Raw genomic sequence first — 25,439 nt, forward strand, 5'->3', positions numbered from 1 at the left:
ATTTCAAGATACACCTGGGTGGTGTTCTGAAACCACCTAATAATGCCGGCTTTTGCTTTTAGCCGTTGAATGAGAACAGCTGTAAGTGGATGTTGTGATTGTGACCCATGCCTTCCCTACAGTTTCCCCTAGTTTGGGGCTGGGGGGTCGGGCTCCCTCTCCATGTCGTGTGGAGATACAGGCGTACGAGGACGAGGCGGCAGAGGACAAGACCTGAGCCCTAGTCCCCAGCCCCGGGGCTGTGCCCCGACCCGCCCGGCGGCGCCCTAACCTTTACCGGGCGGGTGTGGGGACGGCCTCGGGCGTGCCCCGCCGCCGAGCAGGAAGTGGGAACGCGGCGGCACCTGGCGGGCCGGGGGTGTCTTGGCCGGGAGTGGCGCGGCGGCAAGCGACAGGTTTCTGTCGGGGCTCGGGGCGACCGGCGCCCTCCGGCAGGGACACGGCGAGGGAAGCTTGGCGGGGAGCGGGCGGCGGAGCCCCGAAGGGCGTGCGTGTATATATATCTATATATGAGCATTTATATCGCTGCTTGTGGGCCAGTTCCTTAATGTCTGTCTAAAATTGCGGGTGGTGGAACGCACTACAGGTGGAGCGAGGGGGTGGAGAGGATCATTTAAAAGGCTTTTAAATAATGCATGGATATTTAATGTGATCATTTCATGCGAATAGTAAGCAGTACTTGTGTTACTGCCTCATTAGCACAATTCTGTTCCCTCGATCAATATGGATTGTGTCTAAGGTACATTTTCCAGGGCGAAGTTTGTTTTTTTTTGGATCAGTATTACTGCTCTCGAAGCTCTGCTAAATCCCAGAACCTTACTGCCTTTCTCTCTCTCTCTCTTTTTTTTGTTTACCTATTTATATATTTTTTTTCCAATCCCTTAACAGCTGAAGTAGACTTTGAAACTAGTTTCTTACTTTGCCAATATAGTTTGTCTTACTGCTTTCACTTCTTAACTTTCCTCGTGATCTGAGAGAACTTAAATATATCTGAGTAGCTGTGGGAATTCATGGAGCAGGGCAGAGATATTCTAGAGAAATAAAGAGTAGCTGGTGGTGAGTCAAGATAATACAGTTACTGAGCCACAGAAACTACCATTTTAAAAAATAAAAGGTTACTTTTTTATGTAAAGGGGTTTCTGGAGCTCTTCCAAAGTGAGGACCTCCTGTCCCACCTTGGCAATGTGGACAGCTGGCTGACCTAGACACTACTGTCTGTAGTAAGTGAAATTCTGGCCTCACACCATTGGTAAAGCACTCAGAGCATCCCGTGGAAACAGGCTTATATCTGAGATCGAAGAGTGAGTCCTGGCTATCTACTAGTTAATACTGGTCTTGTGCTGTATTGAATGAAATTCAAGAGGGAGCTACCCTGAAGACACCTGTGAAAACATTTGTGACATTTGAAGAAGTGAATAGTGGCTACAAGTGTGTGTGTTTTCTTGAGTGGGGGAAAAAAAACCCCAGCATTTTCTGATGTCTGGTTTTACTGATTGAGCAGTGATGGTTTGGGAATATGGAGTAGACAGGAGTGAATTTCCTTAAAACGCTGAAATCCTATCTTGAAATGTGATACCTGAATGCTTTCGGTCGTTGTCAGAATTGAGGTTAAAGGCTGTGGCGTAATTAAAACTTCTTACTGTTTTATTTCCTGAGCCATAGTGTCCCATACTGTAGTGCTTGACTAGCTTCCTTTCTTTCAGAGGCTGACTAAGCAGGAATTCTGGCAGCTGGTGCACCAGAGCTATGGCTCTGAGCTGGGGCTGAACAGCGAGGAGATGGAGAGCTTCCACTCGTCATCTGAGGACAACGGGCAGCCTCGGTAAGGGGAGGCTATAAAGCTTAGTGAAATACTCAGGGAGAAGCAGTGTCCTCTTTCTTAGAAATTCTTTTTCCAAAGTGCTGCTAGGAAGGTTGAAAATTGAACTGTGTAAACTGAGCATGTTTAAAACTGAATTGTATTAATTGCCTGAAGTAGTAGGTGCGCAGCTGAGGCCTCTTAGAGGAGGGAGATAGGAAGACCTTGTTCTCTGTGGATCTGCTTGAGGATATGAGGAGAATAGCTTAAATAGCAACCTTTTTTTCATGATGGCATGTAGTTATGATCTGTCCAACAATATGGAATGTCTGAATGAAATGGAGCTGTCTATGCTATTCAGACACTTTTTCCTCTCCTCTGTGAAGACTTTGTTCTCCATTTGTCTATGGTCTTTTCTTATTTTTATATTGTCTTCAGCTTGAATTAGGAAGCTGGAATAATTTAACTGTATGTAGTGTTTTGTTTTTTTTTAATGATTACCTTTTTTGTGTGAAATAAATATGAACTAATTTCTGAACAGTCAGTGTCTAATAATGGGACTTCAATTTTTGTATCTGTAAATAAGTATAGCTCTACACAACGTAATTTGTCTCTTTTCAAACATCTAAGTGTGTTTGTCAGAAAAAAAGTCTTTAAGTTCACTGCAAGCTTCTTAAGATGGCCTATTAAAGATTCACAGTATTTTAATTGTTTTTTCTTGTGAAAAAAGTGCACTACTCTGCAACTCTGGAGTAAGGGATGCAGGGGAAAAAATAATTCATGTCTCAAACTTTCTTAAAACATTTTATTTCCAAATTTATTCTAAGCTATCTCTTTTTTTTCCTTTCTTTCTTATTTTTTGGTCACAGCACTCACTTTCTCTCTGATTCACCAGTGCTTGCTTTTACTAACCTTATGGTCAGAAGCTGAATCTTCCAAGAGAGTTGGCTAGGGTGAGGAAAATGTCTTGAAAGATTAATGAGCTGAATGTGGGAAGAATGCGTTGATAGCTTTTTAGTATTAGCTTAACAGCCATGGTTTGAATGCAAAAATCGTACTTTAGGAGCTTTTTCAGGTATTTCACTACTTATTACCAAAGATTATATTCCTTTTCACTTTGGACAGATCTAGCATTTGTGATGATTCTGGAGAAAAAGATGAAAAACTACCTAAACCAACAGATTTAGTTCAGGAGCCCACACTTCAAGCAGAAGGAGAGTCACTCAACAGACACGTGTTGCCAGGAGTAAGTGCTGACACAGCCTTTCTTGATATTTGTAACTGATAAGCATATATGTTTAACTTGTGTATTTGGAAGCATAGGATGCATGGGGATTCCAGCTTCTTTAGAAGCTTTTGAGAATTCATCACAGTTTAGGAGGTGTTCACATCAGAAATTTACTATGAGTATCTGTGGGTTTCAGGACTATTTCTTGAATTTGAAAGTTAACAGAATTCTGCATAAGAGGATATTTTTATTGATGTGAGCTTCAGCAATGTTCTATCACTAATTCACTGCATAGTTAGAATGCTGAGGCTTATGCCCTGGTCTTTTTTTTTTTTCCTTCAAAAATTAACTGTTTTTTCCACCTTCCTATGTATCATTTGCATTTTTATCCAAGTGCTTTATGAAAGTAATGCCTTTGCTTACTTCCAGTGTTTTCTTGCTTGTAGTGTTTGTCATTTTAAAGTATCTCCTCTTACACTGCTGTGTCTCCTGTACATGCTGTGTTATCCTTGCCTTCAAAGATGAGTTAATCTCCCATTGTGAATATATGAAATCTTCCTTTTTATCATTTAAATTTGTGGAAATGTTTCCAAAAAAGGGAAGGAAAAAAACCACCTCATAATTGACATGAGTTTTCCCTTATTGCCTTGGTTGACTACAACTGAACAAGCATGTGTACTTCAGTCATGGTGTTGTATGGATTTGTCAACGTATTTGGCTGGGTGGGAGGGTGAGTATATCAGTGGCAGTATCTGAGGTGTACACAGTGTCTGTAACACGGTTACTGGGACTTCTGTGTGTGGCTGTAGTCTTAAAACATTACAGGCATTTTCTCTTGATTAATAGATACCCCAAGGGAAAGATTTTGGAAAAGCAAATAAAGCATTTCTAACACACTTCAGTAGGGCTGGGAACCTAACTGCTGTTTCTGCTTTGAAAAATTTGGAGAGGGAAGAAAGGAGAGGATTATAATAGTTTTTACTGCCATACAAATCTTGTGGCTGTTGTCACTTGCTAAAACTGATCTGGAAGTTAAGTACGTTTTTTATATAGTTTTACTGAAACCCAAATTAATGGCTGGAGACTCATAGCCAGCAAACAATACTGGTGTTTGTCAGGTGTTAAAAGCTTAGTTAATAGGATGATGAGTATCCTTCATGAAAATTCTAGCCTTTTTTTTTTTTTTTTTTGTACAGCTGTAAGGGAGGTCTGGGAAGCCTCTGGATGCTGCTGAAATTTGGGCTGTTTGGGAGAACTAAAAAGTCTTCCCAGGTAGCCTTAGTTTGAACTTGTAAGTCATCCTTGCCCAAGAACAAGGTATTTAAAAATAATTGCTCTGTCTGGAAAAGAAGTGTTTTGTTTACCTACTGGGTGCTGCTCCCAGAGATCTGTTGTAGATGCTGCATCTAATTGGGAGTGTTGGTAAGCAGTAACACCAGGGGATTTGGTTTGTACACAGGGAAAAATGCTAGGATTTTTCCCTTGAATTAATTGCCCTTAAAAGGCCCTTTAATTATAGTGTAAAAGTGCAGTCTTGATAAATGTGTAACTCAACTGTTTAGCTTACTGTTTCAGTGTAACTAAAACACATAATGATTGTGTTCAGCTATGTGTCACTTGATATTTCTAAAAAATGTCAACACTCTCTCCTCAGCCCCAGAATTACAGCATGTTTTGTAGGAGCACAGGGGCAATAGAAAGCAATAGAGCTTAGAATGTAGTTATCAAAAAATATCACAGTGGTTACACAAAACACAGTTAAACACCTTCTAGAGACTGGAGGGAAACAGATTTAACCTCTCCTGTACTGCTCTGATAGACAAAGTCTGTCCCAAAGCTCTCTCTTCAGGGGAAGATCTGAACTATTGGAGGAGTTGGCTGCAGTACTTGTCCTGTCTTGGAAAAAGTATTGTCAGTAGCTGTCCACAGTGGACTAAAGAAAGTGTGTCTGTAACATCAGTCATGGCTTGTCTGCTTCTCTAAATGCAGTTTGTCTCAGTGTGGGAACCACCTTATTGCATGTGTTTTCAACCATCTTCTTGCCTCCACCCCTTGTAGGGTAGGCCTTCCAGTCCCAGAGTCTGCTGTTCACAGACTAAAACCCAGAAAAGCCTTAGGACGGCTTAGCAGTACTGCTGTAGCTCAGAAGAAGAAATGATACATCTTTAATTCTAGCTCACAGATCTTAAAATAATCACTGTTTAGTGGGAAAAAACAAACAAACAAAACCCCAAACTGAGAAACCCCAACCAACCAACCAAAAAAACCCCAAACCTCAAACACACCCCACCAGACTAAAGACCCTTACCCCAAGCCCAACGAAATGGAGTCGATCAGTTATTCCAAAAGCCTCTGCATAAATCTCCTTTTCTCTGACATGAAAGGCTGGGATGGGTTGGAAATTCCCCCCTCAACGTTAACTTTACCAGAGTAGCTCAGTTTGCAGCTATATTTACAAGCAAAACTACAATATGTACAAATATACAGTATTTACAATATTTACAAGTATTTACAATTAGCAAATCAGCACAGGTACGTCCTGGCCAAAAGACCAGGGAAAGTTGCCTCCCTGCCTCCCCCTCCCTGACCCCCCTGTACAAAGGGAAGAGAGAAGGAAACAGGATAGGTTAATACCAAAACAAAGCGATGCAGCCAAGGACAGCGAGGCCTGTTAGTGTATCTCCCCAGTGAAGAAGCAAGAAGAGAGCAGAACACACTGCTAAAGATCGTTTTGAGAATCAAATCTTATGGGAGCTATCCCTCCAATGAAATTGTTTAGAAAAATCATTATTTTTCCTTTTTACACCCAGTAGTGATTTATTGACATTTTTCTATTTTTCTGCTTGAAATCTGTAACAAATTTTAAAGGCATAGCCTCAAACTACCACAAAGGCTTTTTTTAAATGAGCTGTTGCTTGTGTTTTCTGACTTAAGCCTGAGTTTTCTGGTCTGGGAAGAGTGTTAGTGGGCTGCTCTCATGCTGCTGGTGGAAGTTCCACTTGTTCACCAGATCCCTCATCAATATCAGAATGCTGTGAAGAGTTCCTTGGATTTATGTTGGATCTGTATGGCAATTTTTAGATTATTTTTCTACAACTGGCTCCTTTCTCACTTCCATCTGTATTGGTAGAATGTTTTTACATGGAAATGTTGGTTCTCTCCTAGTTCCTGCTGTATGACTGAGTATAACTTCAGGCTTTTTTCAATAGGAGCATTTACTAACTGATCTGCTGTTCTGATGTGGTCTTTTTAATTTTTTTTTTTTTTTTTAAACCTTGAGGTACCCGCTTATACTTCAGTCAGATTCGTGCTTGTCTCTGTTTTCTAGCTACCCACCTTCTGTTGATGCCCCACAGTTACACAATCAAATAGATGGTCTTTATTTTGGAAAAAGCCAAGAAGTACAGGAAGTACATTAGGACTATTCAAGTAGCAAATGTTCTTCATTTTTTGAGTCAGTGCTGAATAATCTTTAGAGGTGGTGGTGTTGCAGATGAATCTGGGCTACTCGGTCAAGGAAGCCTAGATCTTAACTTATGGTCTCTGTACTACTGCATATGAGGGGTTTACTATTGTTGATTCCCACTGTTCCACTGGAGGCAATGGCAGCTTTGAGGAAGGGCTTAGAATGAAAACTAAGATTTGAAGCTAGCGGCCAAGTTTTTTGGGTAACGTTTTTGACATAGGTGAACCTTTTGCTTGCAGTTTCACTAGAAGTTAATTCCTAAAGTTTGCAGCAGCCTGTAAACTTAGCTGCTACTTACTATAACTTAGAGTTAGGAGCTACATCGCTGATTCAGTGACTGTTTTGGGGGATTACCTCTTTATGTATTAAAGATGGCAAATGATACTCCTTTGCTTCATTTCTTAAACACTACTATTTTTATCAGTAGAATGGCTCTAGACAGTGTTTTATGTGTTTGGTTTTGTGTTTGGGGTTTTTTTTGTACATGGAGTGGGGTTTGTTGTTTGTGGTGTTCGTGGCTTTTTTGTCAAAGTGTAGTGGAGCCCTACAAAACAAGAACAACTTTCAAATATATCATTAGGATAATCTAATCTTGCTGAAAAAGGGAGGCTCTGCCTATTTCATTGTACTTTCCCTCATGGTTGCTGGATGACTTGCTAAACTGGTAGGAAAAAAATCTGATCAACAGAGAGTAAATACTCTGTCAGGTTATTGAATTCATAAATGCTGGTGTTAGTGCAAAGAAGGAACCAGACTGTGTTGGTGAATGCAGGAGAACTGGATGGGGAGTAAACTGCCCCTCTTGGTATAACAACACAGTTGAGTAAGTCTGTTATTACCCATGCATTTTTTTCTCTTGCTTGTTTTAGGTGGAGGAGTCCTCAAGTGAGAAGCAAATGAAGAGCCCTCTTCCATCTTCAGAACGAAAACCCATTAAGCTAGTCAGAAGCAGGTCTTTGGAAAAGTCCTTGGACCTGAATGAGAATGAAAATCTTCCAGAGAAGAGCAGTGCCTCAGATAGTGAAGAAGGTAAATCGCTTAACACTTGAGATCTGTAAGACAATCTGAGCTTGGTGTTCCGTCTCACTTGTGGAACAAGTTAGAGGAATTTCTGATCTTATGAAACTTATTTTCTGATTTGTTTCATGGAAACAGCAGCAAAAACACTTTGTACTTTTCCTTCTTCCTAGAAACTAAGTAAAAAGTTTGTCATCAGGGGTGTTTAGAATGAAAGCAAATTGTGGTTTTGCTTTTTCTCCTTTGAATAAACAGATACTAACAGCTTAAACTAAAGTAAAGTTTCTTGACAGTGTGGTGGCATTTATTCACTTTCTGTGCTCTCACAGGTATTTAAAAAAATCTCTTTCCTGTGTTTTCACTTCTTGGGAACTGAGGGAAAACATTTCATACTGTTCTCCAGGTTTTTGAAAGATCTCTCCAATCCTCCCCATTGTTCCTCCTTTACAATTCTACTTTCTTAAGGCATTTGGACTTCAGTATTATTGTCGGAGTAAACTGAGGAACTCGCTGAAAGTCCAGGCAAGACAACTTCTCCACTTTCAGGAGTGGTTTGCATATTGTGGGTCTGTTCTGAAGATTAAAAACCGTAACATATCTTGGAACAGATATGTTTTGTCCACAGAGTTTGTATTTTAATGGATCCTAATACACTGTCCTCATAAGTTGCACCTCACTACCCAGTCCAAGATGAGGAGAAACTCTGATACTAGAGTACTGTAGTGATTGTAACTTGTGTGCTTCCTTTCCTCACCTTAGGAGAGAAGTGTTGCTGTATGTTTCGTAGTGGTTTTGGTATAAGCATTTTTTTTTAGTGTGCTCTGAGGAGAGAGTAAGGCCAAAGCATGCCTTCTGCACAGACTGGATGACAGTGAGGCTTGTGCTGAGGTCTGTGGGTGCTTGTTCTCTGGTCCCACAGTGTTCCCTGACAAGTTCTCACTCTCTTTAAGATGAGCTTTTCACTTTCCGCAAGGACTCTTTCTGTTCCAAAGGGCCATAGTCATTCCAACAGCTCACTGAAGTTGTGGTGGATATTCTGTTATCACAGTTTTGGATGCTGTAAACACCTTTATAATGTTTGTGTTTTTTTTTTTCCACAACCTGGACTGATTCCAAAGTTACATGGTGATGTGCAAATGAAAGACAGAACAGCTCAACAACAGCAGTGTGCTCAGTAGCAGCTGAACATTTCTTTCATATGCAAAAGGGGAAACTTTCATCAGCTGTTGGACAGAATAGAACATTTTGTTTAACTGAAGCCAGTTTGTAATCTGATGGAGAATCTTTGCATTCCATCCTTTCAATGTTGGCAAATGGAAGTTGCTTGCAGGTGTCATGTTGGGATCACTGAAGTGTTCAGGAAAGCTTTTAAAGTCATGGATTGAAATGGCCACCTGCAAGTTGTGGTTGTTGCCTGAGGATATACTTTTATATTTGACTAACTTTCCTTTTGCTTATCCGTACTGCTTCTATGTTTGCTTCAGTTCAGATTACATTCCATGCATGCCAGGTTGTATCGTTTTTGTGACTATCCCTACCTGACCAGGCTACTGTTGATGCTGTACTTTACACCTTAAGCCTCACAGATGGTTTACACATGTATATCTTTTAGGTCAGCAGAAAGTTTGGGCCTTCAAATCTTTTAGGTATCTTGCAGTTTTCCTCTCCTCTTAGTACCAGGTCTCTCTTGTCTCTTCATGGCAAAGGTCTCCAGTGAAACTGATTGAAAATAGTTCTGTGGTCTTTCTTACTGCTGTTTGCCTAAACAATAGCAGTAAATGCTCCCTGTCATCCTTGCCTTGTTGATGTTGGCTGAAAAGAGTGTATTAAACTGGAGATGTCCTTTTGCTAAAGAGAAAACTGACTTTGTGGTGCTTTCCTTATTTTTTTCTCCCTTCCCCAAGTCTTTTTTAATTCAGAACAGGATTTTCTAGTCCTACAACATTATTTTGTTTTTTTTCTCTCAGATTCCCATCTTCATGCTTAGAATGTTTTTTGGTGGTGGTTTTTTTTTTCCCCCCTCCATTTCTCTATTTCCTATTGCAGCTGCCCCATACAAGGTGAATTCCTTCATGCAAGTAAAACTAGCTTTCCTACGTGGCAAAGGTTTACCCATGCGATTAACTTCTTGTGTCCTCTGGCTATACTCAGGCTACCAGTGAAGGTGTCCTGGCCTCTAACGTGAGAGGCAAGCTCAGGACTGTTGTTCTCCAACTCGAGGTCCATCTGACACCAAAGCTGGAATGCTGGAGTCTTAGCAACAGTAGTTCCCTTGCCCTAAGCAATTCTCCCCTTGGTAGGGTTACAGAATGGTTAGGATTGGGAGGGATCTCCAAAAGTCAAGTCCAGCCCCCCTGCCAAAGCAGGATCACCTAGGGCAGGTCACACAGGAATATGTCCAGCCTGGTCTTGAAAGTTTCTGAAGACGATGACTCCACAGCCTTTCTGGGTAGCCTCTTCCAGTGCTCTCTCAACCTCACAGTAAAGAAGTTTTTTCTCATGCTGAGGACAAACTTCCTGTGTTCCAGTTTGTATCCATTGCCCCTTGTCCTATCACAGAACACTGCTGAAAGAGACTGGCCCCTTCTGGACAGCTGTACTTCAGCTATTTATGAACATTAATAAGATTGTCTTTCAGTGTTCTCCAGACTAAAGAGTCCCAGGTCTCTCAGCCTTTGCTCATGAGACGGATGCTCCAGTCCTTTAATAATCCTTGTAGCCCTCTGTTGGAGTCTCTCTAGTAGTTCTTTATCCCTCTTGAACTGGGGAGCCCAGAAGTGAGCACAGTACTCCAGATGTGGGCTGGTGAGGGTGCATCCCACTATGCATCACTGGCCTGTTGACCTGCATCTTGGTGCTTTTGTTCAGTTTTGTAAGTTGGAGTATAAATCTTAAGCCATGACAAACTTTCAGCTATGCTAAAAATTTAATAGCTGTAGTCTTGCGTCTAAATTTTAACAAACAAATTTTAGTTGAAGCACAGGCTCTATTTCCCAAATACAGCCAGAAGAATCTGAATTTCCTCAGATGACTCTTGTGTACATAAGGTTTCCTCTGTTTGCTTGTTGGATTTTGTTTGTTTTATTCTTTGGGATTTTATTTTTTTATTTTGTTATTTGGGGGAGGCGTGGTGGTTTGGTTTGGTTTGGTTTTTTTTCCCCAACTTTTGGTTCGTTTGGTTGTTTTTTGGTTTTTTTTTCTTAAATGACAGCATTCAGCAACATACAGTACTTAAAAGAAAGAAGAGGAGGATGAAGCAGGGAATTGGAAAAGAGGTTTTTTTTTTTGCTAGAAAGCTTTACTGTCTATGTTTATAGACAGTATACATCATAAATTCCTGATCTCCTTGTGTAATTTGACAGACTTCCTCTATTTGTTTTGTTTGTACTAATAACCACCTTAAATGTGTAGTTTGCAGGAAGCACAACTGCTTGCACCATAGTGCTTTGAGATGGGTAGAATGACTTTTCTTGTAATAGGGATATGTGGGACAGAAAATGAAATACAGGATGGTTGAGATTAGTTCAGCTGTGGTTGCTTGATGGTTTGGGTTCTTGGTTGCGTGGGTTGGTTGGTTGGTTTGTTTTTTGGTTCCGTTGTTTTATTAGGGTGTTTGTGGGTGGGGGCTTTTTTTTGTCTCACAGGAGACAAAATTTTGGATATACAATGTATGTAAGGAAGAGTAGCAATGTTATCTTGTTGACGTTTTAATCAAAAGACTGAAAGCATGTATTTTGTTGAATATGTAACTACCAATTACTAGCTGCTTTAGGGTCTGGAGGAAGTATGTTTGAGTTATCTAAAGACAGAAGGTGTAAGTTTCTGTTTTTTTTATCTTGTTCACTGGAAGAAGCTGGAATTGTCACATTACTTAGTCAGTACTTCCCCAAGTTACTTTTGTACTTAGTCATTTATAGGAAAGTGCTTTGGTAATGGTTAATATTGCTGATGCAGACTTCAAATATCTGGAAAAAGTTCACTCTAGGAATTAGTTTTGATGACTTGATTTCAGGTGTATCTGGTTAAAGGCTCCTACCTGCATGTTCTTCACACAGTGTGCAATTTTTCCCCATCCCCGGTGACACAGAAATCCTCGTTAGTGCCAAGATTTGCATGCATACTTTTTCTTTTTTTCTCCTGATCCTCCCCCAACCCTGTGGAGTGGAAAAATCAACCCTCTTATTAATTTGTTAACCTCTGCTCTTATCAGTCAGCTTTCTTAATTTTCTTGTGGTGTGTGTTTAGCTTTGAGCTATTGATTATTAATGGAAATTTAAAGAAAATGTTGTCGTTTTCCTGGTTCTTCCCCCCCACCACCCTACCCAGTTTCCTATCTCTTCTAGCACTGCAGATGTGTTCAAACCTCTGCAATTACTGCTGCATAATGGTATTATGTTCAAACACTATTTCACAGCTTGCCTTGCAGTAATGAAAATGACCTTATGAAGTGCAAGACAACAGTGGGGGAGGGAATAGACTTGCTGTCTTCAGGCTGAACCAGGACACTCTGGCTAATGTATTTACTTCTGGATTTTTTGAGTGCCTAGGGATCCTAACCTAAAGTCAGAATATCATACAGTAGCTCAAATTCATCTCTAAGTTCATTTCGGCTAAGAATTAGTGGTTGATAACTGTGTACTGATATTAAAAGTTAAGGAGTTAGAATGATATCTAGATACCTGCACAAAATGTTTTGTTCATAAAGGTATTTCTAAGCTACTCCTAAGTAAAATGCTTGATGTTGGTCTAGTATGGAAATAAGTAAAGGTTGGGTAGGTGAGTTGTGAGTTAAACCACACAGACAAACATGAATATTTGTAGCAGAGGCAAGTGGTTAAAGCTTTCTATTCTGTTCAAATTGCAAGCATGAAACTGTACACTTAGTCTTTGCCATGGTACTGCTTCTGCTCACTGCTTCATCTAGGATTTCTACAGATCAACTGTGAGAAGTTCAGGTGGAAGTGGCTTGAAGCTTGTCATGCTCTTGGTGCATGCAGCAATTTGTTTTCAGAAATGTGAAACTCAGCATTATCCGTATATACATGCTCCTTCTAGACCTGTCATCTGAAATATTTCCTAGCAGAACTTTCCTGTTAGAATCCCATAACCTGAAATAGCATAGTATATCAGCCCAGTGTCAGCTTGGGTTTTCTGAAAATACTGCTTTGTGTGATTTAAAAAAAAAAAAAGGATGTTTGTTTCCTTGGTCCAAGAGCTGGGAGGCCTTGTAAGTAAAAATATGTTTCTCAGTAGATACTCTAATGCACTTGTAATTTCATTGAATATTTAATCATGAGAGACATGATTGAATAGGAATAGTCTAAGAAAATCAGCTAATAGGGAATTTCATATAGACCCATGGATGCTTTTGCTTAAGGCTCAGTACAAGAACAAGCTATGTTTGAAGAGTAAAATATCTCAGAAGCAAAGTTTGCAAAGGTAATAATAATGCATGGAGTTTGTGAATATCATAAGTTGCTGTGGCTTACTGAATTACCTTGCATCAGCAGAAACATAGAATCTGTCCTCAGGCATCTCAGGTGAATGTAAAGGTTGTGTCCTTTAGTTAAGCCTCACTGGGGCAAAGGTAACTTGTACTATCTTTTGTTTGTTAAGATATATGCAAACAGCTGTCAAAGCTTATTTCATGCACAGTGACTTGATTATGTCTGGGTCTTTAATTTTTTTAATTTTTTTTTTTTTGGTGGTAGCAGATTCCTTGCATGTGTCAAGCTCCAGCTGAGTAAGACTCAACCAGAGTAACTAGGTTTGAATTACCTGGTATCTGACACCATCTGTGTTAACTAATGCACAGTAGGCAAAGGGGATGTCAGCATCAATATCTGAAGCTTCCTGTCTCCTGGTGAGAGGAGTTGGGGAGTGCGCTCTGAAAGGAGAGATCTGTAATGTTGAGGACTTGTTAGCTGAGGTCAGACTTCATGGTTCCCCTGGACTGCATTTTGCTGAAATTGGGTTCAGCTATCAGGAAAATAACAGTGGGCACAAGCGGAAAACCCAGGCTGAATTTCTGGGTTCCCACAATGTGTCAGCACAGCAGAATCTACATTCTAGCATGTAATGATTGCGTATTGGCTGGGTAAATAGACCTCCTAAAATGTATGTTTGCTCTGTCCTACCTCGTAATTGTGTAGAATCACAGCTGTGTAAGTAGAACATGGTGTGGGAAGGAAGTTGACTTCTTGTGCAAGCACAAAAATGTGGCACTCATTCTTCAGCTCTGGGGTCCTGCACTGAAACCTGATTTAGGTCACTTTGGAGGCAGATGTGTGACAGGGACTTTGAGGAGGCCAAAAGCAGCACTTAAGAGAAAGCCTGCTTAGAGTCAGAGTCGGATTTTGTTGGGGATTGTGGTGGTGTTGAGTTGCTGCATTTGCATTTACCCATACTGACTGCTACCAAGCAGTTTTAAGTGCTGTAACCTTAGCCTATGGGCAGCTTGTGAACTATGGCTTGATATGCAGGCTACCTTTGCATTGGTGGCTGGCACTGACCTTTGCTAACTGAGCATTCATTTGGATCAGTTGAATGGTCACTTCTGTCTTGCTTCTGCAAGATTTGCTTTCAGGGTGTTTTTTCCCCCCTTTTTTTTTTCTTTCTTTTTATTTTTCTTTTAGTAATGTGTAAGAGCATTGGGTGTGTTGGTCGGTTGGTTTCGGTAATTATAGCTTACAATGGACTTGTTGCTAAAGCATAAGCAGATTGAGTTGGGGTTGGCATACGAAACTGCTTGTCCTCCAGGATTATAAGTCCGTCCCTTATCCCTTGCAAGACTGCCTGAAACAACTGCAAAGCTGAGTCATGCCAGCAACCAACAAGAGCAGAAATAGCAAAGATCAGTGCTACAGCCACAAAACGTCACTGGGATGTTTGTTGGTGGTTTTGAAGTAGGAGGTGGCAATTAGCATCTTTTTCAGAACTGCAAAACACAACAGGGTATCCATCTCTTGCCATTTCTTCTTATAGGTATGGAGGGAGCAACATTTACCTGGTCTCTTCAACTGTGGACACTACCAGTGTTACAGATGTTAAAAGCAAAATTCTGAAACTAGCCACAGGAAAGAAGTGCTGTCCTACTTGCTGTGTATATGTCCTTTGTACAATAAGTGCTCACATTTGCAGAAAGTTATGCTAAATTTTTGTCTTCCCCAATGTTTCCTATAGGTTTAGTAGCTTACTCAAGCAAAACTGAAGGGTTGAGACTTTGATGTTGATCTACCAATTTGTTTGCACAGGGAGATGACAGGCATGTTTGAAAATCAACTTTGGACTTTGCTTCTGAAGACAACCTACCTACCAAATCATGTGGTGCTATCACCAAGGGGGTTTCTGAGACAGAACAAATACTGAATGCAAGTTTGGGAAGGATTCAAGTTGTAATAAAGCTTAGATTATTAGAAAATTTCTTCATAACACTGTTCTTTTTTTAACCAGATCTCTCTGCCTTCCCTTAGCAGCGAAGGAGACTGCCTCTGAGAATGATCTCTATGGGAGACTTTTTATAAACAGAGTTTATCACATCACTGCAGAGAAGATGTTTGAAATCCTGTTCACCAATTCTCACTTCATGCAGAGGTTTCTCAGTTCCAGGAGTATAGTTGGTAATATACTCTTCTCCTTTCTGTGTTGCAAATTATCCTGAAAATTTCAGCTTCTGAGAAGTGTTATAGGGCTAAGTTGAATTTTAAGGTAATTAAGGTTCTTCTTGCTTTAAAATAATTTTGAAACTTCAGACTTCCACTATGAGAGAATATATTTAAAGCTAGCCTATTGTTTCTGTAGGTCCGTCACATTTTGGAGTAAAAACCTCATTTCAGTGCAGCACAAAACTGCACCTTAATGCCTGAATTTTGGGTCTGCTATTAAATTGATGCATTCTCTGGGGTATTTCTGGTTATCTTGTGTCCCAGGAATAGTGAACTGTGTATAGTTGGCACACAGGCAAAATCATTGCATCCTCCTAAATGATACTCACAGGCTTTAATTTTCTGCATGAGTAAATTGTATTCACTGAGATTGTAAGGACAGAAAATTAAGTAAAAAATTATATTTATTCAATGTCAACTTGGAAGGCAAAGTGGCAGAAGCTTTTGATAATGCTAAGTGAATCTATTCAACTTTTAAGTAGATGGGAAACAACATTTTCATTTATTTGCTTGCTCCATTGTCTTTTCTGGTAGACTCAAATTCAGCTACTTGGCAGCTCACCTTTGCTCATATGTGTACTGCTATTTTCCCTCTTCCTGCAAATATTCCAGCCATTTAGAAGCAGTTTTCTGTCTCTCCCCATTGCTGTTCTTAATCTGTTATGAAAAGGCAGAAATAATGCCTTCTAGGTAATCTGAATGTGAGCTTTTGCATAATTTCTCATCTAGATGCTGTATCGACCCCTTGGAACAGAGATTCCAGTGGCAATCAGCTGAGAACTTTGACTTACACTGTAACAATTAACAATCCACTTTGTGGGAAGTTCACAACTGCAACTGAAAAGCAGGTACTCTGTGTGTGTGTGTCTGGTGCCCTTTAAAGCCAGGTCAGCTCTGTGATCTGGCAGGGATCTGACTAGTGTGGATTTACAGTTTAAATGTATTACCTCTCAAGGTAACTTGCTGCCCCTCTCACTGTTAGTGAGCAAATGCTGATGAAATCAGAGAGGCTTTCTATGCTGTCTACCATTTAAAAATGGCTGTAAACGTCTCCCACAAAGTCTGGGGGGAAAAGTAATTAACATCTCTTACAAATAGAGGGGGTGAAAAGATGCAATAAAATGCTTTTGGTGTCCACTTCTGGGCTTCCCAGTATGAGACAGAGTCCAGGAAAGGGGCACTAAGATGATTAAGGGACTGAAGCACCTTGTATGAGAAACAGCTGAGAGCTGGGACTCTTGACCTTGGTGAAGAGAATGCTCAGAGAGGATCTTAATATGAATATAAGTAGCTGAAGGGAGGGGTACAAAGAAGGGCACCTCTTTCAATGGTTTCCAGTGACAGGATCAGTTGGACACAAACTGAAACACAGTGGTTCCCTCTGAACATCAGGAAACTTTTTTTTTTTCTTTTTTTACTGTGAAGGTGATAGAGCACTGGAACAGGTTGTTTGCAGAGACTGTGGTGTCCCCTTCCTTGGGGGTTTTGGAAAGCCATCTGGGCATGGTCTTGGGCAACCAGCTGTAGATGTTTCCCTCCTTCAGCAGAGTTCTTGCACAAGATGACCACCAGAGGTGCCTTCCAATCTCAACTGTTTTGTGTTTCTGATTTGGGAAAGGTTTCATAGGTCATCCTTAAACAAGAGCTGTGGTTGTGAGTTAGTGGCCAGCTTTGCATCTGGTATTTGACATGGCAATGGAGAAGTACTGCTGTGGCTTGTGTTGACTGTAGTGAGAGACATCATCTCTTTCCCCACCCCATCTCTCCTTGCAATTCTTAATGTGCATTTATTGTGGTTGTCCAGGCTTTGTCCTTGCTCTAGTTCACTTGGAGTTGATTGATCTAGCTGTAGGGACTCAGGCAGAAAGAAAACAAAACCCCAAAACAAACAGCCAACAAATCGGGTGTAATGAATGTTTGTGTTTTCTTTTGTGGTAGATCCTGCATAAGCAGAGCCAGAAAGGTCAGTCTTACCAGGTGGATGCTGAGATACTGACCCATGATGTCCCCTACCACGATTATTTCTATACTGTGAACAGATACTACATCAGCCGCACCTCCAGTCACAAGTGTCGGTTACGGTGAGCCTGGGGCTGGTGCACAGTGGGAGAGGGGAGAAGCCAAGGCATGTATGCTAGCAGTTGAAGCAGAGAGAAGGTCATTTTTTCTTGAACTTGGGGATCTCTTTTGATTTTTCAGCATTGTTTATTTCTTGTCATAGGCTTTGCTGTATTTAGATCTCACTAATTCAGTAAGAAATGAGCTCTTATGTTGACTCTACAAGATACAGAACTTATCTCCAAGATGGAACTGGGTTCTGACCAGCCTTGCGTTTTTGAGTGCCGCTGTAGCAGTAGATAAGCTGGAACTGCCTGCTGTGGTACAGGAGGTGCTTTGTTACAAAGTTTCCCAGATGTTCTTGAAGAGGAGGATGATTTCACGGGAAGTTACAGGGAAGATGAAACATACCTGCTTTTGCAGAGGGGGTACTCATGTGAATCAGATTTCATTATTTAACTTCACCTAGATAGAGGAGTCTTAAAATACGCTTCACTTTCAGTTTGTCAAAAATGCCTGAAGTTACCAAGTTTCATGTTGGTGCATTTGTTTGACTTTCTGGCTATGTAATCCTTGGTAGGTTTTGTGCTGTCTTTAGTAAGATCTTCATCAGTACCCAGGAAAGATAAACAAACCTGGATTTTATTTTGGTTTGTCTCAGACTGTAAAAGTGCTGAAGACTTCCTCTCTACTGGGAGAAGTGAAGGAAGGTCCTTGAACAATTGTTCTGGATGATTGGAGGTTTTATTGGGGTGGGTTTTTTTTTTGAGTCATTCTTCCTCTTGGAGGGCTATATTTGTTTTATTTGAGACACCTGGCAACTGTAGGGTAAGAGCAAAAGCCCTAGGTTTCAATATGGTGCACAGAGCAGAAGGTGCATGGTAGTGTTCATTTGTGTTTAAAATGGCTCCAAAACTATTTGAAAAATGTTGGTTTGTTAGCCTAGAAACACCATGCACTTAGATTAATTTGGATTGTTATTTGGAAACAGTGGAAAAAAGTGTATTCTGGTATGGTGGTTGTTCTTGACTTAGTCACCAAGTTCTGTGACTTAAAGGACAAAAGGATAAATCTGTGACTTTATGAAAAGATTTGAAATTGATTCAGTTATTATCCTCTGAAGGATTCTACACCAAGTAATTTCTATTCTGGAAGCATTGTTGATCAGTTTGATCTGGGGAATACAAGGCCAGAATGTCACTTCCCCTCTGTTTTGCTCATAGAGAGAAATTTTAATTCTTGTCTATTTGAAATAGGATCTGAGCACTTCGTGGATGGGCGGTGCTAATAAATTTCACCTGATACCATTGTAGTGTCCATTTTTACATCACATGTACACATACAGAGTAGAAAGCAGAACTGCATGATCTGAAAGCCTAAAGCCAGTTTTAACATATGTTGAAATGAGAATACTTCAGAAAAGACAAATTCCTTGCTAGTCTGAGTCTGAAGGAAAACACTTGAAGATTGTTTCCCATAATTTGGTCATTGAGATCTCCTAAGGCTTGGGCTAGGTGTGCTTTCTTTACTGCTATCTGTCTTTTACCTTGATTTAGTGTAAGTGCTTCCCAGGTGGAAAGCTAAGGCAGTTCCAGTTGGTATTTCAGATTATGGAAGTCTCTGCTACCCAGGAGAGCACTCTTTCACTATTGTGTTCTGTTTATTAGGGTTTCTGCAGAAGTGAAGTACAGAAAACAGCCTTGGGGCCTTGTCAAGTCTGTAATTGAGAAGAATACCTGGGGAGGAATACAGGAAAACTTCAAACAACTTGGTGAGGCATTTTCTTCTTTGTGCTGGAGTAAGGAGGCTATCTTTCCTATGCACGTTTTCATATCTGTCAAAATGGATTCCTTTAAAGAACGGTTTGAAAAGAAGGCAGCACCAAAGGAATCTGGAAGTCCTGCCATTAATATATCTGCCAATTCCAGAGTGTAAAAGAAGTCTTGTAGCTTAATGCTAACAAGGAGCTGCTTTCTGAAGGAAACATGAGAAGAAGCAGGAGAACTGTTAGTTTCAACTGCATGTGCCTATCTTTAATTTCCTTGGTGTGGGAATGAGAAGAGAGGCAGTAGGACTTGGCAAGCTCTCTGGCTATGCCTGTTAACAGCCTGGCCAGTCACGGCTGCAGGCTCACAGTCTAACACAATTACTAGTCTCAGTCTAACAGGGTCTTGAAGTGCTCCCCTAACTGCTGTCTAACATGTCATTAAACAATCCTTCATAGGCTGAATGTACACCATATCTGAAAAGTGTACAAAGTGCCCTCTAGCAAATAGGACAGGTAGTACAGGTCAAGATGTGTTTGTCAATTAGCAACTTCAAGTTCACTTACTAGAAGGTGCACTTACTCTTCTCACTGCCAGCCTCCATATCTCAGAATTTAACTCACTGGTGCTAGGCTTTTCAGCTTTCCTTATGAGAGCTCAGTAACCTCGGGTTTATTTGTGGTTTTGTGGGGTTTTTTTTGTTTGTTTTTTGTACTGCAGAATCAGATCTCCTACTGGAGGAGTATGCAATCAATCAGTCCATAGAAGACTCTGGAAAATTAGTAGCCCTGAGACGAAGGCGACGCACTTTACACCGGAGTCTGGCAGAATCGCTTCCCAAACGCACTTCCCAGCACTCTGCTGGTGACATGGGAGTAGTGTCTCAGGGCAGCATAATAGGTAGGAATTTTTATATCAAGTGTTTTCCAAAAGGTATGTTCAAGAAAGCTTAACTTCTAAAATAGTGCAAGAGTGACACTTGCATGTATGTTATTCTTACTGTCTTTACGTACTTGGTGTGATAGCAAATGCTTTATGGTTCGGGCTTGCATAAAATAAATTTAGAGTGTGTACAGTAATGTTTATGTTGAGTATGTCATGAAATTAAACCTAACCTCAGCTCCTAAAACAAACAAAACCCAACCAAAAACTAAAATGCTGCACTATACCTATGTAGGATTGAATATGAGATGGGATCAGAAAGAAACTTTTAACCTGACTTTTGTAAAGTTCCTGAAAAATTGCTTTATTCAAATAACTGCACAGACAAGTCATGAGTTGATTAAGCTTTATCACTCACCTCTTGGCCCTATCATCTTGTTTGTGGGGCTTTTTGTGTTAAGGGGTCTAATTCCTTTGTTTATGTAATTTCTGGGTCACTGAAGCATTTCTTGCAGTCCCACAGCCCCTGGGTATGACAGACTTGGCCACTAGTTTATACACTATTAGCTATATCTACAGAGATGAGGAACATCTGTGCACCAATGAGTACTAGAGAATGCTGGCTTTCAGAATACAAATGTAAGCACTGAAGGTAGAAGCAAGTGCCTTTTCCTAGAGTGGGAGACAGCACTGAGTATAGTATTGAGAGAAAATTTGCATCAACAACATATATAATGGACTCTAACTGAGATGGCTTCCTGATTTACCTAATTCTGCTAATGCTGTCTTATCTTTTTAGGTGAGTGTGTCCCACTGTACTCTGCAGTGATGAGGCCACATCTCAAGTAGTGCATTCAGTTCTGAGCCCCTCACTATAAGAGGGACATTGAGGTGCTGGAGTGTGTTCAGAGAAGGGCGATGAGGCTGGTGAAGGGTCTAGAGCACATGGCCTCTGAGGAGTGTCTGAGGGAGCTGGGCTTGCTCAGTCTGGAGGAGAGGGGGCTGAGGGGAGACCTCATGGCTCTCTACAACTACCTGAAGGGAGGTTGGATCGAGGAGGGGGCCAGACTCTTCTCCTTGGTGTCAAGCAACAGGATTAAAGGAAATGGTTTCAGGCTGTGCCAGGGGAGGTTCAGGCTGCATGCTAGGAAATATTTCTTCACAGAGAGGTTTATCCAACATTGGAATGTTCTGCATGGGGCAGCAGTGGAGTCACCATCCCTGGAGGTGTTTAAGCAGCATGTGGACCTGCTGCTTAGGCACATGGTTTAGTGTTGATCCTTCAGCACTGGGTCATTGGTTGGACTGGATGATCCTTGAGGTCTCTTCCAACTGGATGTTTTATGTGATTCTGCCTCAGTACATGCTACAGCTTTCCTGTATGCCCTTTGTTCAGAGAAGGAAGTGTGAATGCAAGGCACTGTTTTAGGAAAGCAGGTATTTGTTTAAAAATCAGCCTGACCCCAGTGATAGGTGATTGCTGCTCGGTTTGGAAAGGACATGCATTTCCTCTCCCACAGTACTATGTGGACCTTGTTCCCTGATGACTAGCAGATGGTCGTTCAAAAGGCAATCTTCAGGCCAATATATAAATCAAGCTAGTAAGGATGGGACAAGTTACAGGATTGACACTTGTCAAAAAGACTAATGTGGGCAGGAGAACAAACATAAGAGAGCCACTTTGCAGAAGCTTGTGTGTTGCTAGCAGTGTCTGTGCTAATTGAGTATTAGTAATTGATGGACTGCAGCCTTCTCAGGCTATCTAGGTTTAACATGTTTAACTCTCCCCAGTATACTAGGGTGGGGGGAATGCTCTTCCTAGTGGAAGAGCCTGTCCAGGTGACTGCTCTGAGATGACTGCAAAAATTTAATTTGAATGTTGGAGGTGATCCTGTATGTCCATATCTGCTATATATTTTTTTTTCTTGGAAGCTGTTGAGATAGTCTGTGTGAAATGCTGGGTACTGACATGTATCTGCAGGCATCCTTGAGGAATGTTTTTCAGTGCTTTTTAACCTACTTCTCTTCCCTGCCCTATAGGAAGGAAAAGAGATGCTGTAAGTAGGACCACCACCATCATTATAGTAATGAGTGTCTTGTAAGTACTCCTTTGCATTTAAATGCGGCTTGACTCAAGCTCATTTTTGCTTATCTGTATTTGTCGGTACCCCACTTGCATGTTACTGTTATATGTAGCATCACAAGTCCTGACCCAACTTGAATGGAATACTTAGGTATAGGAGGGGAATGAATTAAGAAGTGTCATATGGAATGAAAATGCTACCTTGCCAAACTAGTCTACCTTGTAGGTTTAGTTAGGTATGATCCCATGGAAAAATTCTAGAATTTATTAATTCCTATTTTTCAAAGTACCAAGAGGACACACTGTTGTTGTTCCTGTTGGTTGCTATTACACAGCTTAATGCTAACTGCTAAGAATTGTTTGAATAGAAACTTATTTTTGGTATTGTGATGCCCCATACCATTTTTTTTCCTCCCAGAATTCTATTCTTGGCTGTTTTTAGCCAAGATCTTGTTTTTGTAGCATTGACTCAGATTGCTACAGGATTTTATTCTCTTTTCTCTACAGTTTGCTGCTCTTGGTCTTGCTGAATATAACCCTGTTTCTCAAACTATCAAAGATAGAGCATGCAGCTCAGTCCCTCTATCATGTGCAGCTTCAGGAAGAAAGCTCTTTCAAGTAAGTTGAATTCACAAACTTTGATTTCTTTCTTCCTCAGCTTACATGAGAATCTCATCTAAAGAAACAAATTTTGAACAATGTTAAGTTTTCAAAAGCTGCTGAGGCTTGTTGCTTTTCTGTAATCTATAGTGATGTCCAGTGACTGCATCTTCAGTAATAAACTTCTTTGACAAGCTGGGTTTTGGGGTAGTGTTGAGCTTAGCTTGCATATGTCACCCTGCTGTGACTCATCTTCTGTGAGTATCATAGTGCTGCTGATCACAGACCAGTGTTGACTTATTCTTGTGAACCAGCATGATCTCAAATGTAATGGTAAACAGTCATTTAGCTTTTTAGCCTCTTCTTACAAGTCTCCTGCTAAATATGTGCCACTCAGATTTATGTGTTTGGTGGCTTTTGTGTTCAGACACATGGAAGAGGCTGAGATGCCGCTTCCTCTCTTGAGTGTTGGCAAACAGGTTAAAAAAGCATAACCTGATCTTGAGTATGGAAGCAGTGTGGTGAACTCCTGTAGTGATCGTCTCAGAACTGAGTAGAGTAATTTTCTTTATGAGAAGGGTCTTGGCATCTGAAATGTGAGAACTTAACATGGTAGACAAAATGCAAACATATTTGTTCTTGGTGACTGTTTTCTGGGGCAGTATCTTCAAGGCAGCAGGTATTGAAATTTTTTATGTGGCTTTTGGAAAAGGATGCTTTTAGCAATGGCAGAGCAAATGGTGGCAGAGAGCAGCTGCTTTTAGAAAGTCATGGAGGTGTTTGTTTTGTGTTTCTGATCTAACCACAATCTTAATATCTTTCAGCATGTCCCCAGAAATGGTATCAAAAGAGGAGATCCCTCAATATGATAAGGAACAGGTTAAACATGTGAAGGGAGTTTTAAGAGACTCAATTGAAATGCTTGAGCAGGTAGGTCTGCTAGTCAATTTTCCTGGTAATATTCTTGTTTCTCAGCAACTCAAATGTTCTCCTCTATGCCACTATAGCTTTTGTTTGATGTCACCTGGTGTCAGCTAAAGCTTTCATGATTCCTTGGTCTGCTTCGTTTTTTTTTTTTTTTTTTTTTTTTTGTTCCTAAGATTTAATTTGGTACAATAGGCAGTGCTCATGTTTCTGATGTTTTGGGTGGGTGTGTATTTGGGGGGGTGTGTGTGTGTGTGTTGTTTTTTTTTTTTTTTTTTAATAAGGTTAAATAATCATCGCAGTTTTCTTAAGCCTGGATTGATGACACAACAAAGAGTAATTTGGAACAGATCCTTTTTTCTAAGACTCAAAACAGTGATAAGCATTTGCACACCTCATGATGGGGTTTCTTCATTCAGGCTTAGCCCAGCTGTTGCTCCCTACTACTCTACCACATATTAGTGAGAGCTTCACTTAGCCTTGATATCAAAGGGACATCTAATCTCCAGAGAAAAATAAAAACCGACAGACCATACATTTCTGAGAGGCTCCATAGCTATTAAGTCAATCTGCCTTCTCAGTAGTTTACACTTCCAGGCTCTTAAATGCTACAAAACTCTAAGAAATGAAGTTGTACAATGTTATCTGTCTGATCCTGAAGTCCAGGACTGCTAAACGCTTAGGCTTGAAATTTCAACTCAGTAAGTGAACGACAGTAAATTCATACTTTGTTGGGTTTTTTGGTGGGGTTTTTGTGAGGGGGGTGTTGCGTGGTTGTTTGTGTTTTTTTTTTTTTTTTTTTTTTTACATACAGCCTATGAATGTTCTGGTTTTTAAATTCTTTTATTAAATCTTAAAAAGTGACAGAAGAAATTATTAGATTAGGAAAGCTGTGGGGGAGTTCACATGTACCTCTATCCATCACTAGTTTGCTCTGTGTTCTCCCACACACTAAAAGGGTGTAGAAAGAAGCCATTTTTTATATTCCTTTTCCAGGGGTTCCTCTGCACACAGAATTGCTGTTAATCTATTAACCATTTTGATCGCAGTTTGAAAAATCTTCTGAGTGTTGGAAATTTTACCTCAAAAATTAATTTAGTTGTTTCCATGCGCTTTTCCTTTTCTCTGCTTACTACCCAAGCAACTCCTAATTCTGAAGTGATAAACTGCTTTTTGAACAGTGTCAAAACAAAACCCAACAAAAAAAGCCTTTAAAAACAAAAAACAAAAGTGAGAATTCAGCCACCTTTTTTATCCCAAGTAACACTTTTGTCTGAGAGTCATGACACATCTTAGTGCCTGTTATTTTGTGTTTTCTGAGGGTTGTGAATAATTCAAACACATTTTGTGCACCAAAATGCCCTGGGAGGGCCAGGTATTAAAAAAAAAAAAATCTTCTGCTTTGCTGCCATATTCCTTAGGGTATTTGCTAAGAACATGAACTATGACTAAAAATGAGTGGGGTGGTTTATCTTTTGCACTGTTGTCTGGTGAGGTGTTAAGGCTTTATCATACTGAAAATATTCTAAACTGCACACAGTATAGCTGTTAGGAGAGCACAGGAAAGCAACTGATTACAGAAACAAGGAGGAAATTGCATGAATTCCTTAAAATAAGAGGAGGGAGATATTATTTTCCTAATACCACTCGCTCATGCAGGAGACTAAAATAACTGGAGGGATACGATGGTTGTATCTTCACAGCTGAAGATCTCCCTTTCTATGCTCCAAAGAAGCTTTGACCACTTGAACAGGACACAGAGCAGCAAGACTGAGAGTTAATACCCACGTGAGCTTCCCATTTGAGATGCTGGAAGAACAGATGTGTGTGTGAGAAGACTTGAGGGGTAGGGATTTTTAACTGTCACCTTTTGGACTCCTTACTGTTTGGCTCAAAAGCTTGACGGAATAAAGGTTTCTGGAAGAAGTAAGTTGGGTTCTGCATTCCTATAGC

At 40.5% G+C, this 25,439-nt stretch overlaps 1 protein-coding gene across 1 annotated transcript in view; it reads left to right on the top strand.

Annotated features, from left to right (window-relative positions):
* The window catches only part of GRAMD1C (GRAM domain containing 1C), a 60,699-nt gene extending 35,353 nt beyond the window's left edge, over positions 1-25,346 (top strand). The window contains exons 8-19 of the mRNA XM_054384487.1: positions 1,704-1,822; positions 2,924-3,044; positions 7,362-7,521; positions 14,982-15,128; positions 15,903-16,021; positions 17,112-17,254; positions 18,899-19,002; positions 19,718-19,897; positions 21,920-21,977; positions 22,470-22,580; positions 23,387-23,492; positions 25,190-25,346. Coding sequence (XP_054240462.1) covers positions 1,704-1,822; positions 2,924-3,044; positions 7,362-7,521; positions 14,982-15,128; positions 15,903-16,021; positions 17,112-17,254; positions 18,899-19,002; positions 19,718-19,897; positions 21,920-21,977; positions 22,470-22,580; positions 23,387-23,492; positions 25,190-25,267 — 1,446 coding nt within the window. The 3' untranslated portion in view covers positions 25,268-25,346. The remainder of the gene's footprint in view (positions 1-1,703; positions 1,823-2,923; positions 3,045-7,361; positions 7,522-14,981; positions 15,129-15,902; positions 16,022-17,111; positions 17,255-18,898; positions 19,003-19,717; positions 19,898-21,919; positions 21,978-22,469; positions 22,581-23,386; positions 23,493-25,189) is intronic.
* Positions 25,347-25,439: the final 93 nt, after the last annotated feature.

Source organism: Indicator indicator, chromosome 1 (genome assembly GCF_027791375.1).
Source record: "Indicator indicator isolate 239-I01 chromosome 1, UM_Iind_1.1, whole genome shotgun sequence".
Classification (NCBI taxonomy): domain Eukaryota; kingdom Metazoa; phylum Chordata; class Aves; order Piciformes; family Indicatoridae; genus Indicator; species Indicator indicator.